The sequence below is a fragment of the Staurois parvus genome, unplaced genomic scaffold (assembly GCF_062004578.1).
Source record: "Staurois parvus isolate SC_StPar_1 unplaced genomic scaffold, SC_StPar_1.0 ptg000238l, whole genome shotgun sequence".
Classification (NCBI taxonomy): Eukaryota; Metazoa; Chordata; class Amphibia; order Anura; family Ranidae; genus Staurois; species Staurois parvus.
Genome location: NW_028318034.1, coordinates 3,234,615 through 3,249,307, shown reverse-complemented (window position 1 = coordinate 3,249,307; position 14,693 = coordinate 3,234,615). Strand labels below are relative to the sequence as shown.

General features: G+C 35.6%; 1 protein-coding gene across 2 annotated transcripts in view; it reads right to left on the bottom strand.

The window, feature by feature from the left end:
* Positions 1-14,693, bottom strand: part of LOC149459998 (F-box-like/WD repeat-containing protein TBL1X) — a 381,219-nt gene that overhangs the window by 37,253 nt on the left and 329,273 nt on the right. For both annotated transcript variants that reach the window (XM_089680283.1, XM_089680284.1), the window contains 2 exons: positions 8,368-8,620; positions 225-357 (listed from right to left, as the gene is read on the bottom strand). In XM_089680283.1, coding sequence (XP_089536409.1) covers positions 225-357; positions 8,368-8,620 — 386 coding nt within the window. The remainder of the gene's footprint in view (positions 1-224; positions 358-8,367; positions 8,621-14,693) is intronic.

Sequence of the window (14,693 nt, the reverse complement as noted above, 5' to 3'; positions counted from 1 at the left end):
CTCTAACCTGCTGCACTAAGCATTGGCCAGTGAATGTTATTATGGTAAATACAGTCTGTATGCAGATACCTAAATAACAACCTGTTGACCTTAAGACCTTTTTGCTGAACAGCAAACAGAAATGCATGTAGCATTCACTTCCCATTCCCTTCAAACCACACACTGCCTAGAGCACTCCTTTAACTAATATTGCTTTGATTTTACATAGCTGCTATCTGACTTACCCAGATGCTAGGAGATCACTGACTGGATTCCAGGCACAGATGAAAACTTCAGATTCATGTCCACGTAGCACCGTTGCTTTGTTAGGTGGAATTTCCACATCACCATCAATTTCCATTGGTTCTGCATGGTTATCTGCAAAACACATCAAAATCTAGTTATGCGTTCAATATCTTAAAATGGTTATTTAATGATACTGTCAAATGCTGGTAAGGAAGAGTCATTTGAAATTCTGTCCTGTATCTCTTTTTAATACAATGGACGCACTGAAGGTAAATTGAATTGTTAAAATTTCAATGAACTGGAATAAGCCCTTTATATTTAACATTCTTTATGGGAACTTCAAGTGTGATGACATTTGACAATGTAATTACATTTATAAACCAACTCTAAAAGGACAAAAACACTTAAGATTATGATTAATCAGAAATATGCAGCATCTTATGTGGACCGATGAATACTGCACTATTAAAATTCATTTAAAATTAAATTTGGTTTTCTCAGTTGCAATGCTCATGGCCTCCCAAAAAAACGCTGTGATTGAGAATGTAAAAGTACTAAATAGAGGTAATAAATCATAACTGTCTGCAACCAAAAAGTCTTCATGTTACGGTGCCAAATGTGGGGGGGGGGGTGTGAGTGGGCAAGGCAGGAGATAGAAAGGTGTGGCTTAAAAAAGCAACAGCGAGTGGATAGGAAAGTAGGATGGAGATAGATGGATAGGTTTAAGAAGGCGAAGCAAAATTAAATAAAGGGGTAGGTGGTAAGGAAGGGGTGGGGTGAGAGCATGCACCCTCTCCCACAGTATCCTGTGTCTATATACTTATTTAGTGGGTAGATATCTACAAAACCCAGCGGCCTTAAATTCTCATGGCAATCTTCTAGCAATTAGAGGGTCACAGTCCATTATGAGTCCAGGGTAGTCAGCATGTCCTCATAGTAAGTCAAGAAAGTGATGGTTGCCCAAGGGAACCATGTGTTTCTCTTCTGTATTGTAGAAAATAGCAGTGAGGTCCTCCATTTGCCTCACATTTAATTTTGGATAATCATAAGTACAGTGGGGGAACATATGACAGCGTCCATAGAGAAGGTAAACAAGCTTGTGACGCATTTAACAGGTGTACCATTAACTTTGATTTATATTGTTTCAGCCCTACCTGATTGATGTGAAAAGGGTAAATGAATGGGGTCTGTCCTAAATCCAATGAAGCCAGGTGGAGAATTACCGTTTGGACCTGCCTCCAGAAACAGCAAAGACAAGAGCAATGCCAGAAAATGTCATATAAACAAAATGGTGCAGCGCTAAAATAAATGAAACACTTATAAATGTGTTACCAAACAATACAATAAATGACCAGAAAAGAATGTCCAAAATATGAATAACAGGGACGCAAATAGTCCACTATGATGTGTCCCAAAAAGGAACTTGACCGATTAGTCCCAGTGATGTGATCAAATAGTGAGCAAACAATGATTGTGACTTCTGTGACTTCTGTGTTACTCCTCCACCATTATGCACTCACCAGAAGTAAGTAGCAACCCAGCATTGAATTAAATAAATATCGTCATTTCATTCAATCCTATCGCCCGTCACCGATCCATCCAGATATGCTTCAAAGAGTCATTTCATTCAATGCTGAGTTGCTACTTACTTCTGATGAGTGATAATGGTGGAGGAGTAACACGGAAGTCACAATCATTGTTTGTTCACTGTTTGATCACATCACTATCTGGGACTAATATTCGGTCAAGTTCTTTTTTGGGACATATCATAGTGGATTATTTGTGTCCCTGTTATTTACATTTTGGACATTCTTTGCTGGTCATTTATTGTATTATTTGGTAACACATTTATACGTGTTTCATATATTTTAGCACTGCACCATTTTGTTTATATGTCTGTATAGTGGGAGCAGATGGTTTGCCACATTGTGCCAGCTGCTTCCTTTATTATCATTTTCCTTTGCGCTCACTGTTAACATTTTTCATTGTTTATTTGCACAAACCCAGAAAATGTCAAAATTCTTTTGACATCTCCAGAATGTGTTAAGAATGTTGGGATAAAATTTATGGAGGTGTATCAGGGTTTCATACCAGTGGGATAAGTGTGTACTTCTGTTCTTGAAATTTGTTGGCTCTGGATGGCTTGTGTGTAAGCTTAATGGCATCCATTTACACAGGGAAAAGTGAGATTTGATGTTCTTACTGTGATTTATGCATAAATGTGGGGAAACATTACCCACTGGGGGATAACTTAGTACTCTCCATAAATGGGAGAGGAGATATAGGTACTCAAACTGAGTTGTTGCTCTAAAGAGTTTGTCACACTCCAGGATGGCTCTTAAAAAATGACATTATTGGTATGCAGCCTATATATTCATGGGAGAGGAGATCAATGTTTTGATTTCTGCAGAGATACCCAACCAGTTGTGGTTATAAAATGGGTAAATCTATATTTATCTACAGTCTTAAGGTACTGAGGTAATTGTTTTGTGCAACCACTGGAAAATCTGGGTCTGCCAACAGTGGTCATGGATGAAGGATGTGGAGAAAAAATAATTACCTTGTCTTAATATACATTAATACATGACATATGGCAGGTTAACGTTTGTATGGTGCTGCACCACAGTGGAATGCATAAGTGGGAGGGTGGTCTTAATGGTTGACTTCTAAAATCTGCAACAGTTTGTACTAAAATAATATGCATTAAAAAAATTACACCTAAAGTACACAGAGATACTGTATGTTTATAAATGACCCTTACAGGCCCCACATTTAATCATAAAATTCAAAACACAATACTAAGTATATTGCTGTAAATCCCAACTACAGGCATAATTTTAATTTAGTTTTAGATAAAACAGGAAAGGAGCCTCAATCAGATGTATTGCTGTCTGTGTCCTGATTAGGTCCTTCACTTCTTGTCAGAACTGGAAATGATCAAAATTCTGGCTAAAGGTCACAAAGACAAATGCAAAAACACATTTTTAGTTGAGTGGGGAGGGCTTGGAACATATGAAAATGTTATAATTGCTGTCAATGCCTTCTTGCCATGCTTACAATTGTTCCCCTATTTCTTGACCCAGGTACAGTAAGAAATGGAGTCCCAAATGGGGTCACAGACAAAAAAAACAGCCTTTGTAAAGATGATAGCCAGCAAATCCTAGATTGTAAGCTCCAAGGAGCAGGGCCCTCAAATCCCTCTTGTATTGAACTGTATTGTTACTGTATTGTCTCCTGTTATATTGTAAAGCGCTGAGCAAACTGTTGGCGCTATATAAATCCTGTATAATAATAATAATAATAATAAATCCAAAAATGAAAAGGAAAGGTCACTTTAATTCCATAAATATCTGATATTTTGGGAACGAGAAGGACCTCGTTCCCAAGGTAGTAAAACAGGGCATGCTCTGTTTCTGGTAAACTTAAGAAGAGGGTCCTTCATGTCTCCAAAACTTGGGTCTTAATGGAGCAACAGTATGTTATTTATGGAGTAACATGTTATTTCTTTAGGTGCAATTGCTATCATCTTTATTTGGATTTGCACAGTATCGTAAGCCTAGTACCCACTGTTTTTCATGGTTCAATAACAGTTAGTATAGCAAGGACTGACGACAGATTGTCATAAATCATAAATAGTAATGTTAACTTTTACCCCCATACTGCTTTTGCACTTTCTGTTTCTAAAAGCTGAGAGTCTACATTTTACATAAAATTTATAGAAAATGTAAAAAAAAAAAAAACTGATTCCAAGCTATGATAGATAAAAAATAAGTGTATGTATGGGTCTTAATCAATTGATTACATCCCTGCAAATAGTTCACTGAGGCTTTTTACAAATCAGTTTTTTACAGTATGCTTTTATGATAGCTGTGCCCTTGATGAAGTTTTATTCTCCTATGTTATGTGCATTTCAAAAGCGCTAACAGCAGTTAGACAGATCTGAAAAACATGAGAGAAAATAAACATTTTATTTTACATATGATGTGGCTTAGCTGGTGTACGTTCAAACATTAAGTGTAGCTTCAAGCAAAACACTTGTTTGTAAATTCTATAACTTTAGTAAATCAGGCCTAATGTGTGGATGCTCATAAAGTGGGTGTAATAAATTAAATGTGGAGGATTATGGCGACACATCTTTCAGGCAATACATATTGTAGGCATTTTGGAATAATGTACCTAGACAATGAATAATACCCTCTGAAAGAAAATAAATAATAAATATAAAAATATATGCAGGGTTTACCACTATAAAGAAGCTACAGCTATGAAACACAACAAAAAATATAACTATAGCAATATTAAAAAGAAATCCCATTTTGAAGCTCTGACAAAAATTTAAAGACATAAGAAAAAAACAAGTTACATTTTGAGAACCTGAGATGGATTTTTTTTTTAATTTGTGACTGAACTGAACACAACTTCACTTTTTTTGTTAAACTGGCTGAAAATTGATGTTGTGGAGGGGTGGGGGCAACAGTGTATAATCTACATGACAGCTTATGAAGGTATTTCACATGGAGTGGAAACATTTTAAAACAGCAGGATAGTATCATAAGATTTGGTAACATTGGGCTCCATTCACAAAGCAGTATTTTAAATTTTAAATATAATACCTCACAATGTTTTAAAAAAAAAATTTAGCAATTCCCAAAAAACGCTACCAAAATAAAGCATGTGGTATTTCATTGAAATATGCGCTATTTATCTCATGAAACCATGCGGTGTATTGTCTCATGCAATATCCAGTGGCATGGATATAGTGGAGAATAATTAGAACCCCTGCCAGTTTTTAATTGCTAATACAGAGGTAAAATGGTTTAAACCATAAAAATATGTCAACTCACCAAGTCAGTGAGGTCCCTGCAGCGTATGTATTAATATAAAAGAAAAAAAAGAGAAGCTGCTTTCACAGAGGACACACGTGGTGTATAAAAAAAAAAACTAAGTTAAATTAAGTAAATACAAAATATCTTTATAAATGTCAAATATTGATTGAAAATAGTATAAAAAAATCACGCATGTATATAAATACCCTACTTCTACAACACTGTCTTTTTTTGATGGAAGAAGGGTATTTATATATATATATATATATATATATATGTGTGATTTTTTATACTGTTTTCTTTGAAAAATTGACATTTAGAAAGATATTTTGTATTTACTTAAAGTATAACTAAAGGATTTTTCTTTAGTTGCATATACTGTAGGGTGGAGTGGTATTAGAACGCCTATTAGGATTTTTTGCACTATGTGCCCTATTGGGAAGATTCACCCTTTCTATTTGTCCTGTTTACTATAATTATGAAGGTAAATCTCCCCAATGGAACAAAAAACTGACAGGGGGTTTAACCCTCATTACCCTATCCAAAATAAAAAAAATAAAGTTCTGCCTATAGTTACACTATCAGGCAGCCTTTCTCAACCATTTCAACACAGAGGAACCTTTGAAATAACTTTCCAGTCTCAGGAAATCCTTGCTATAAATTACTCTATTACACTTGTGGTCACTGGAAAGACTTACCCCCTTATAGAGAGCTAAAAAGATCAATGATGTCAGTGAGAACCTCTCAGTGGGAAGATATCGCTAAAAAATATTGTGAAAAAGTAAAGTATGTTTTAACAAGGGATTAGACCATTGTGATATGTCTGTACATTGTATTATGTTTGGAGTGATTGGGAGGTTTTTTGTAGGAAATGATGTATATGCTTGTATATTCACAAAAAAAGTCTCCAAAAATATGGTGAAATGACAAGAGAAAGTGTAGCTTTACCTCATGTACTAAGGTCTGGAGCAAATTCCACAGCATTAAGTAGCCCTAAAGTACAACTATAGGCAACACATTTTTTTCATTTTGGATAGAGTAAGGGAAGATTATAACCCCTGCCAGTTTTTTTTTTTTTTTTCCATCTGTGTCCCCATTTGGAGATGTCCCCTCTATCACTTTTCTGGGGGCAACCCAAAATTTGGGATTTTTGTTTACTTTCACTTTCAATGATAATGGTAAACAGGACAAATAGATAGCATGAATCTCCCTAATGGGGACACAGACAGCAATGAAAACATGACAGGCATTCTAATCCACCTTCAAACTATCTAAAAGTAAAAGTTAGTTCTTCTTTACGTAATTCAACCCCAATGATTTCCATATCTAGGTTGAGAGAACTGATCCAAATACTGTTGAGAGAACTGATCCAAAAAGGCAGAAACTACTCAAAATAGCCTATTATATTTTTACATTTCTTAAATACCTCATGCTTGGACCACTACTTAAATACAGCATGAATGCAATTATTTATTTCCTTCTGTAAATTGACTTTAACGCCTTTTCATATGGTATATAATGAGCATTTTGAGTGTTTTTTGGTAAATAACGCAACATGGTACAGTGAATCGACAGTTTCAGGATCACATGTGATATTTAGGCAAAATTTGTTCAGACACCTAAATATCGCATGCGATTTGCTTCTGTGAATGGAGCCCACAGGGGATAATTAATCTTGATTTCCAAAGGTGATTTTTCTGTTACACATCTGCTAATAACAACTTTAAGTGTATATAAAACCAAAACACTATTTAGTTTTGGATAGAGAGGTATAGGTTTAGGACCTCTGTCAGATTTTTAAAGTTGTTTGTGTCCCCACTAGGGAAATTTGGCCTCTGTATTTGTTCTGGTGACTATTACTGAAGGATAAAGCAGTTTCATTGTTACAAGAATGGGGGAAATCTTTCAGTGACACTTATTCTGGTGACAATTGTCTAAAAGGATATTTCACTCACTTTAAGGAGATTACCTCTCACTTTCTGTTGTATTTATGGGATAGGAAATAATGAGAAATCACCCATATGGGACACAGATGGCAAGAAAACAAACAAACTGATGGGTTTTACTTTCAAAATACTTTAAATCATTATATAACTCTTTTTAGTGAACTAAGTAATGATTCACATAGTTATTATTGAATCCTGGTACTCACAAACCACAGTTTTTGAATCGGTGTGTGTATGCATTAGAAAACCCAGGGACATTATTATTATTATAATAGAGGATTTATAAAGCGCAAACAGTTTACTCAGCGATTTACAATATAAAGGGGGACAATCCAGCAATAATACAGTTCAATACAAGTGGATTAGGAGGGCCCTGCCCCTGGGAACTTACAATCTAATATCACTTGTCAGAGGATGAACCGTGTAAGAACTGGCATAGCTGACAACACACATAGCTCTGCACTCAGCTGCATGGGAAGCCCTCTGGTCACTTTGGCCTCCGACCAGGTACATGACACTACTCTTTCTCAGTTTATGGTAACATTAACTGCTTTGGGGGTTCAGAACCAAATTTACTGAAATGGTCGTGCTAATGTGCATGGAATTGTGGGCAGACGTGGTATGCGGGTGCATGGGCATGTGTTTGCACACATGGGGCAATCACGCACACCACTGCACCATGGTGCATGCAAAGCATGACAGATTCTGATGCCCAATGACCTATTTAAAGACTGACCTCCTGTGCATGACCCAAGTGCTACCTCCTGACTCCGCTTCCTGCTCCACTCATCTGTCAAGATCAGCCTGTACAGCTAGAGTGTCACCTGCCCTGCTAAAATCTCTGCACAGTCAAGACTTCACCTGCACCTCTAAAGTGTCATTTGCCTAGCTGACATCGTTGTATGATCAAGTCTCCCTCGAATTCTTCATCTACTCTGATCTTCAGGCAACAAATCAGCTGGCAACCTCTGATTCTATGGTTGCAGCACTCCTTGTCTTCACTTCCAGGGATGCTCTGCACTCAGCCGCAAGTGAAGTCCTCTGGTCACTTTGGCCTTCGACCAGGTACGTAACACTACTTCTCAGTATATGGTAACATTAACTGTTTGTGGGGTTCAGAACAAAATTCATAATTTACTGAAATAGAGTAAAGTTACAATTTTGAAATACTAAATAATGTATAAGTGTATGTGTATATGACCCTTTTACCCATTACAGCTGTGCTTTTTTACCTGGATGTGGGGAATAGTCTATAAGTTTAGAAGGTGGTAAATTATCAGAAACTTTAGACTTTGAACTACTACTATTGAGGCAACAGGTACTGTATTTCCCTGAATCTTACTGGCAATGGTAGATGGCAGCTTACTCACTTATTGCATGTGCTCCATTCTCTTCACCATTCACAGTGGCTGCTCCATTCTTTGGTGTGGTCACCTGCTGGGTTGCAGGTGCTGCTGGGGCAGTGGTGACTGTCGCTGCACTTGGTGCAGATACTGCTGCAGCAGCTTGTTGCTGAGCCAACTTCTCTCTAAAGGCTTGTTGTCTAGTCTGTACAACATCTGGCATTACTGCATCAATTAAAGATAAGGATTCTATAGGCCGACCATCAAACACTGTGCCATCCTAAGAAAAATCAATAGACATGTTTATTATAAGTGCTAATTGCATAATATATTGTTAACTGCAGTAGAGTAATCAAGTAAATTAATTGATAAATTAGGATTAAAGGAATATAGCAATAGATTCAATGAAAAGGGTTAAAACAAACGCAAAATAATTGCATATTAAAATACAGTAGTGTATACAAGTTTTTTTAATTCAGCATTAAGGGATGAATCCACCCAAATATTATATTATAAATAGGTTCATTTGGTTGTCTGGCACAATAAAATGCTGGCTTCTGCTATCTCTAGCAGAGTGACCCCTTTACTAAAGTTCCTTGCTTGGTTCTTTTTTGTACTGGGTTAAGACTGGTTGTAGACTAACATTGACTATAACATATTAAGAGGCATCTTCTTTGAGGGTGTAACCACTTGTTTTTCCTTTTTTTTAATTACTTTGTTGTACATCTTTATATACCTCTTTGAAAACTCAATAAAAACATTGAGAATAAATTGGGTTGATAAATTGGGAATAAATTGGGTTTGGAATTTTACTTACACACTTCCTGTTACATTTCCATAATTTAAAATAAATAAAACAAAATTCAACAGGCAAGATGTGACTCCCTGATAGTGCCATAATAAATGTAAATGTTTGGGAGGTCACTCACATTAAACCTACCCCTGAATTTCCTAGGAGACATTAGAATCAAAGTGATTTATTTCTAGCATCTTACAAAAAATGAACAATCAGGTTTTGCAGAATAACTGACCCTTTGTTGCCTTATTTTGGCTAACAAAGGAATAAACTACCAAGCAAAATGCTAAATATCTTAAGCCAGCCAAAGATGTTGCGATTTTCTTCCATGTAACCACGGATTGCAGGAAAGAAAACTGTTTGATTCCCCCATCAACACAATCTGTGTTGATGGGGGAATCCCTTCAGTGGAGCTATTGTGTTCTCCCAGTGGGGGGAGCGGGGTTCGCAGTGATTATTGCTGGCAGCTATAACTGCTGTCAATAATCGCATGAAAAATCTGACAGGCTGGTTTTGCCCAAGTCGAACAACAATCAATTTTGGTAAAATAAGCCTGCCCATAGATGGTCCCTGCTGCACCGGCTGAGATTCAAATAATCTGTGGCCGGCTTTAGGTTCCACGCATGGTGTTAGCCCCAGATTTGCATAATATTCCTTATTTGTATACTAATTAATTTATGCTTGTAAAAATATATGTAAGTCAGCAATGTTCATTTTAGTCATCTACACACTTAAAATTATGGCAGACAGGTATGGTATCAGTGGTGCTTGGAAAACTCGAGGTGTTATGCCAGAAAGCTGGAAAATAATTTTGGCCTTTGAAAAATTAAAGTTTAGTATCTTATCTGATAATAATATACCCATTATATCTTTTTTGATTTTCAGTAAAATGTAAAGTAACCCATAGCAGCCTATAGGGCATAGTCGATAACTAGCTTACTCTATATTGCTCTATTCACAATATCATTAAACCAATTTTTGCTAAAGTGCCAAGAGTTTCAGACATGACTATTCTGAAATACAGAGTGGATAATGTATGGAGCTGATACAATCTCTGCAGCTGATCTAAATCTGTTTGAACATTAGAGTTGTACATGATGGAAACATTGTTTATTTTCGGTTGCGTTCATCAGAAAATCATATAGTTTTGTCATAATCGTTATGTTAGAATGATTCATTTTTGGAACGATTCGTTATTTCGGAAGAGTATATATTCGTTGTTCTAAACCGATTTGTATTTTCAGAAGTTCTGTTACTCTTTTGTTATTTCGGAAGATTGGCTATATTTATTTTACCGTAATCAGTTAATATGTATTCATTTGTTATGTTATTACGTTGAATTAATTTCCCCATTCCCAACTGACTTTGTTTGTTGGGCTACGCACATACAAATTAAACAAGTGGTCTCTGAAGTTCAACCCCAATACATAAAGAATCTTATTAGAATATTCATGCTATGTTCACTAGAATAAAAACAAATGGATCCAAACATTAAAAAAACTATCACATCATGTCATCTGAATAAAAAAAATGAATACAAATGAATTTGTTATTTTCGTTATAGTTTATTTTGGATTAGTTGGAATTTGTTACTATTGTGATTCAAAGATTTGGATAAATCCAAATCTCCGCTTGCAAAAAAATTCAGCCCAATTTCGAATTCATAACAAAATTAATCGCACATGTCTATTGGATATTTCTTTAGTGAAAAGTAATGTAATCCTATGATCAATACATCCTTTGGACATCAAATAAGCACTTCACCTTTCCCTTGTACAATATGAAAGTTAAGCTTTTTCAACAAATGTCAACAATTTTCTCATGTCTAAGGTCAGATTGTCTTTCATAGTGAAATATGGACACCTTACACATTGGACAAAGATCTCTTAGCTCAGTGGTCTATTGTAAAAGAGAATATGCTTGTTATTTAGTGTTTCAAATTAAACTTTTTTTAGTTTTAAAATTAAGAGGGATTAGAATACTAGATTAGAACTGTCAGGTTTTTATTGGTGATGTTGACTGTATCCCCATTACAGAGATTCACTATCCCAATAAATTTTGAGTGGTTACCAGAACAGCAATAGAGGGGAAATCTTCCAATGGGGACACTAGTTCTGGTGACCTTGATAATTACCAGGCATTTCTCTCACTTTGGAGTAATGTACTCTCATCAATGGGTCACAGATGGCAAAAAATAACTCAACAGACTTAAAACTCTTCCTTGTGTTATCCAAAATTAAAAAGTTTAAACCTTAGTTTAATTTTAATACTTTAGATATTTATGCTGCTAGTATGTGTTTTTATGCAGGATTTTGCTGTTGGAAGGTGTACTGAAATTAAATGACATACAATAATTAAGCCTTTCTGGGACTTCTGTACATTCATGTCATTTTCCACTTATTCTCTTTCTTAACTTTGGAAAGTAATTATAAAACTGCTATTAGAAAAGAAACACAGCATTGTAGACAAAAGGAGGCTGATAAGAAAATTACAGTACTGCTGTTGATAAGAAAACAGTATTCTTTCACAAACATACTTTTTTCCCATTAAATGTGATTATATCTTCATCCGTGAATCCAATTACATTACTTATTTAGCAAAAGACTAAAAATGTAGTTTAAGGAGCCTGCCTTTTAACCTGTTCACTACAAATCTATGCAGCTACTAGAAATCAAATTATTCTATTGTCTCTTTAAAAAGTTGATTTGAATAGAAACCAAAAACGTATTCCAAATGAATGAAAGGTTTTGAAGGAAGGGACATAATTACTCCACCATTGCAATAAGGTTTCTTGAAGCACAACAGAAAATCCTGACCAGAATGATGACATTTATTTGTAGAAGTGAAATTTTTATTTTACATGCTAATATTTGACTATAGCTTTGATTACGTTTAGACAATAGGGAATTATTTTAAACTGGAAAGTCAAAATGTATATTTTCAAAGGGTTTGCTGCACTGTGGGCCATGTAGCTTGTACTCATCATTCTAGGTTTCTTGATACACTGTTGGAAGATCCTGCATCACTAGTCACTGTGCTAATCATCTTAATAATAGTTATATTAAGCAACTGGTACCTACAATAGACAAGGTCCTCTTGGTTGTTTCCATCCCGATAGTACTGCTGAAGTGGAGTCTTTACTTGTTTTCAATTTTTACCTCTTTATTTTTTCTTGGTAATCCTGCTAGTAACACAATTCTTATGTAAGGGTGACAATGCTTATTCACCATACTGCATCTATGGAATAGCAATGTTTTTACAGAAAACGAAAAACTATGCTAATTTATAACAATGTAGAAGAAGTAGAGAGCACAGGAATCCATAAGAACACCCAATTTTGGGCAGGAGTGCATATTTTTTGCACTTCTCAAACAGTTGTAACAAAACACTTTCAATGGTATATTCAAAGTGTATTTAAGTGTATGTTAACAATACGTTTCCCTTATTTGCTTCAATATACCATTTAAAGCATTTTGTTATATATGTTCAACAAATGCTAAAAACATCTGTTCATCCAGCCAGAAATCTTGTTAGTTGATAACTTTTTTTGCTCTCTTCCTCCATGAACAGTTATCAGTTAGCATTGCTCCCAGCTATCTCAAATGTTCTAGTATGTTACTAGTAGGATCACCAAGCGAAAATAAAGAAGAAAAAAGTTTGATGAAGAAAAAAATTTAGTCACCGCCAAGAAAGTTAAGCTGCAATATATTTAATGTCTGTTCTTGTGTTGATAGACACCTGTTAGAGTTATCATACTCTTTAATGGCTACAATACATTAATGGGCTATCCTCTCACTTAGAATAGTTTCACCTTCACTGAAATAGTTGCCCATCCCTTTTTAAATTACACATCACTAGAATCTTCTGTAATTTTTCTCCCAGAAGTGTTAAATGTGTTGTTAAAATGGAAACGCTAGCTAAGTGATGACATTTCTTTCTATATTTTGACACGCGGAACTGCTTGGTCTTGTAAATTAACCCCCCAAATAATTAAAAGCGGTACTTGATTTAGCTGTATTGCATACTATTCCCCACCTTCAATTTGTGAACTTAAAAGAAAAGCATAGGTTCTAAAAAAAATAAAGATTTATACTCACCTAGGTGGATGAAGCATTGGTTTGATGCTGCATCAGTCTCTTGCTCTAAGAGTGAGAACCAAGAAATCAAAGCCCACTGATCACACAGTTCCCCCTCTGCTCTGGGCAAAGAGCCATGACTGTCAGTCTCCAGCTCTCTGTTCTGCCCCTCCAGAGTTCACTGAAGCACTGGGCTGTGGAGGGGTAGGAGTAGTTGAATTAGGCCAGCTGCCAGTCTAGGTATCTGGGTAGATCCTGACCATATGGTAGGGAACTTTTCACAGCCTGGACCAGCTCTGTGGCATCAGAAAACGATCTGCACTCCTGTGATCCTCAGGAGAAGTTTAACCAATATACTGTAGCTTTGGCTATACTTCTTTGAGTTCACAACACATTACAGTTTCTCTTAGATCTTATGGTAAATCCAAAGGAGATTGTACAGGGATTGTATAGTCACTTATAACTTGTAACTTGTGGTATGCTTCAGACAGATAGATTCAAAAGCCTCTCTCCACTGCTTCATTGCATGGGTTTTATTTTCTTTCTCTACTTTAATAGTCACCTACCTCTAGATACTAGATGAAATATTGAGGCTTTTTGTTTTTCTAGCCTTAGACTTTATGGCCTAAATACTTTGTATTACTATAACTTTAAAAAACTAGGGTGGTTTAAATATTTTATTGAGAATGGCAAGGGGGAAAACTACCTATCCTGCAGGGAATAACAGGAACCCACCATTTATAGAAATGAGTCAATGATTTTATTCACAATGAAAACGTGTCCAAACCAAACAGGTGTTGAAAAGTGCTTTACTGGTTACAACTTGGAGATGTTACTCACTGGGAGCCACATGTATCAACTGTGGTTCTTTAGGTGTACATGGGTACGCACTAATAGTAGATCCACCAGTTGCATCATGGGGGATTACAGTGGAAGCATTGTGGACTAATTTATAAACCCCTAAATTAGTTTTTATTTAAGCAAACATCTCTTTACCATTTGCATGTTCTCTACATTCCATATATTGTGCACTTATACTTTATTTTTTGATATTTGTTTCACACTGCACAGTACATTACACTTAAATCCTTCTTTTATTTTTTAAACAATACAAAAACCATGAGAGAGCTGTGCATCACTTTCCAACTCAAGTGACATTGCTATTATATTTCAAGATATTCAGAGCCGGCTGAGCAGGCAATCAAAATGTGACTCACACAATATAAATTGAATCTGCAATAATACTCAGAACATAATGCAAATCTCCTGTTACAGGTCATCAGCAGCCTCATTTATAAGGATAATGTGCATCTTTACATTGCTTTCGATCAAAACTATCATATGCCTGCTGAATTAATTTACTGGGATTACTAATATGTGACATAAGGAGAAACTATAATGTTTATTTATTTGTTTAAAATTTTACATTAAAACTAATCTTTTGTGTCACTCTTTTATTATATAAAATCTTCATTTTAGAA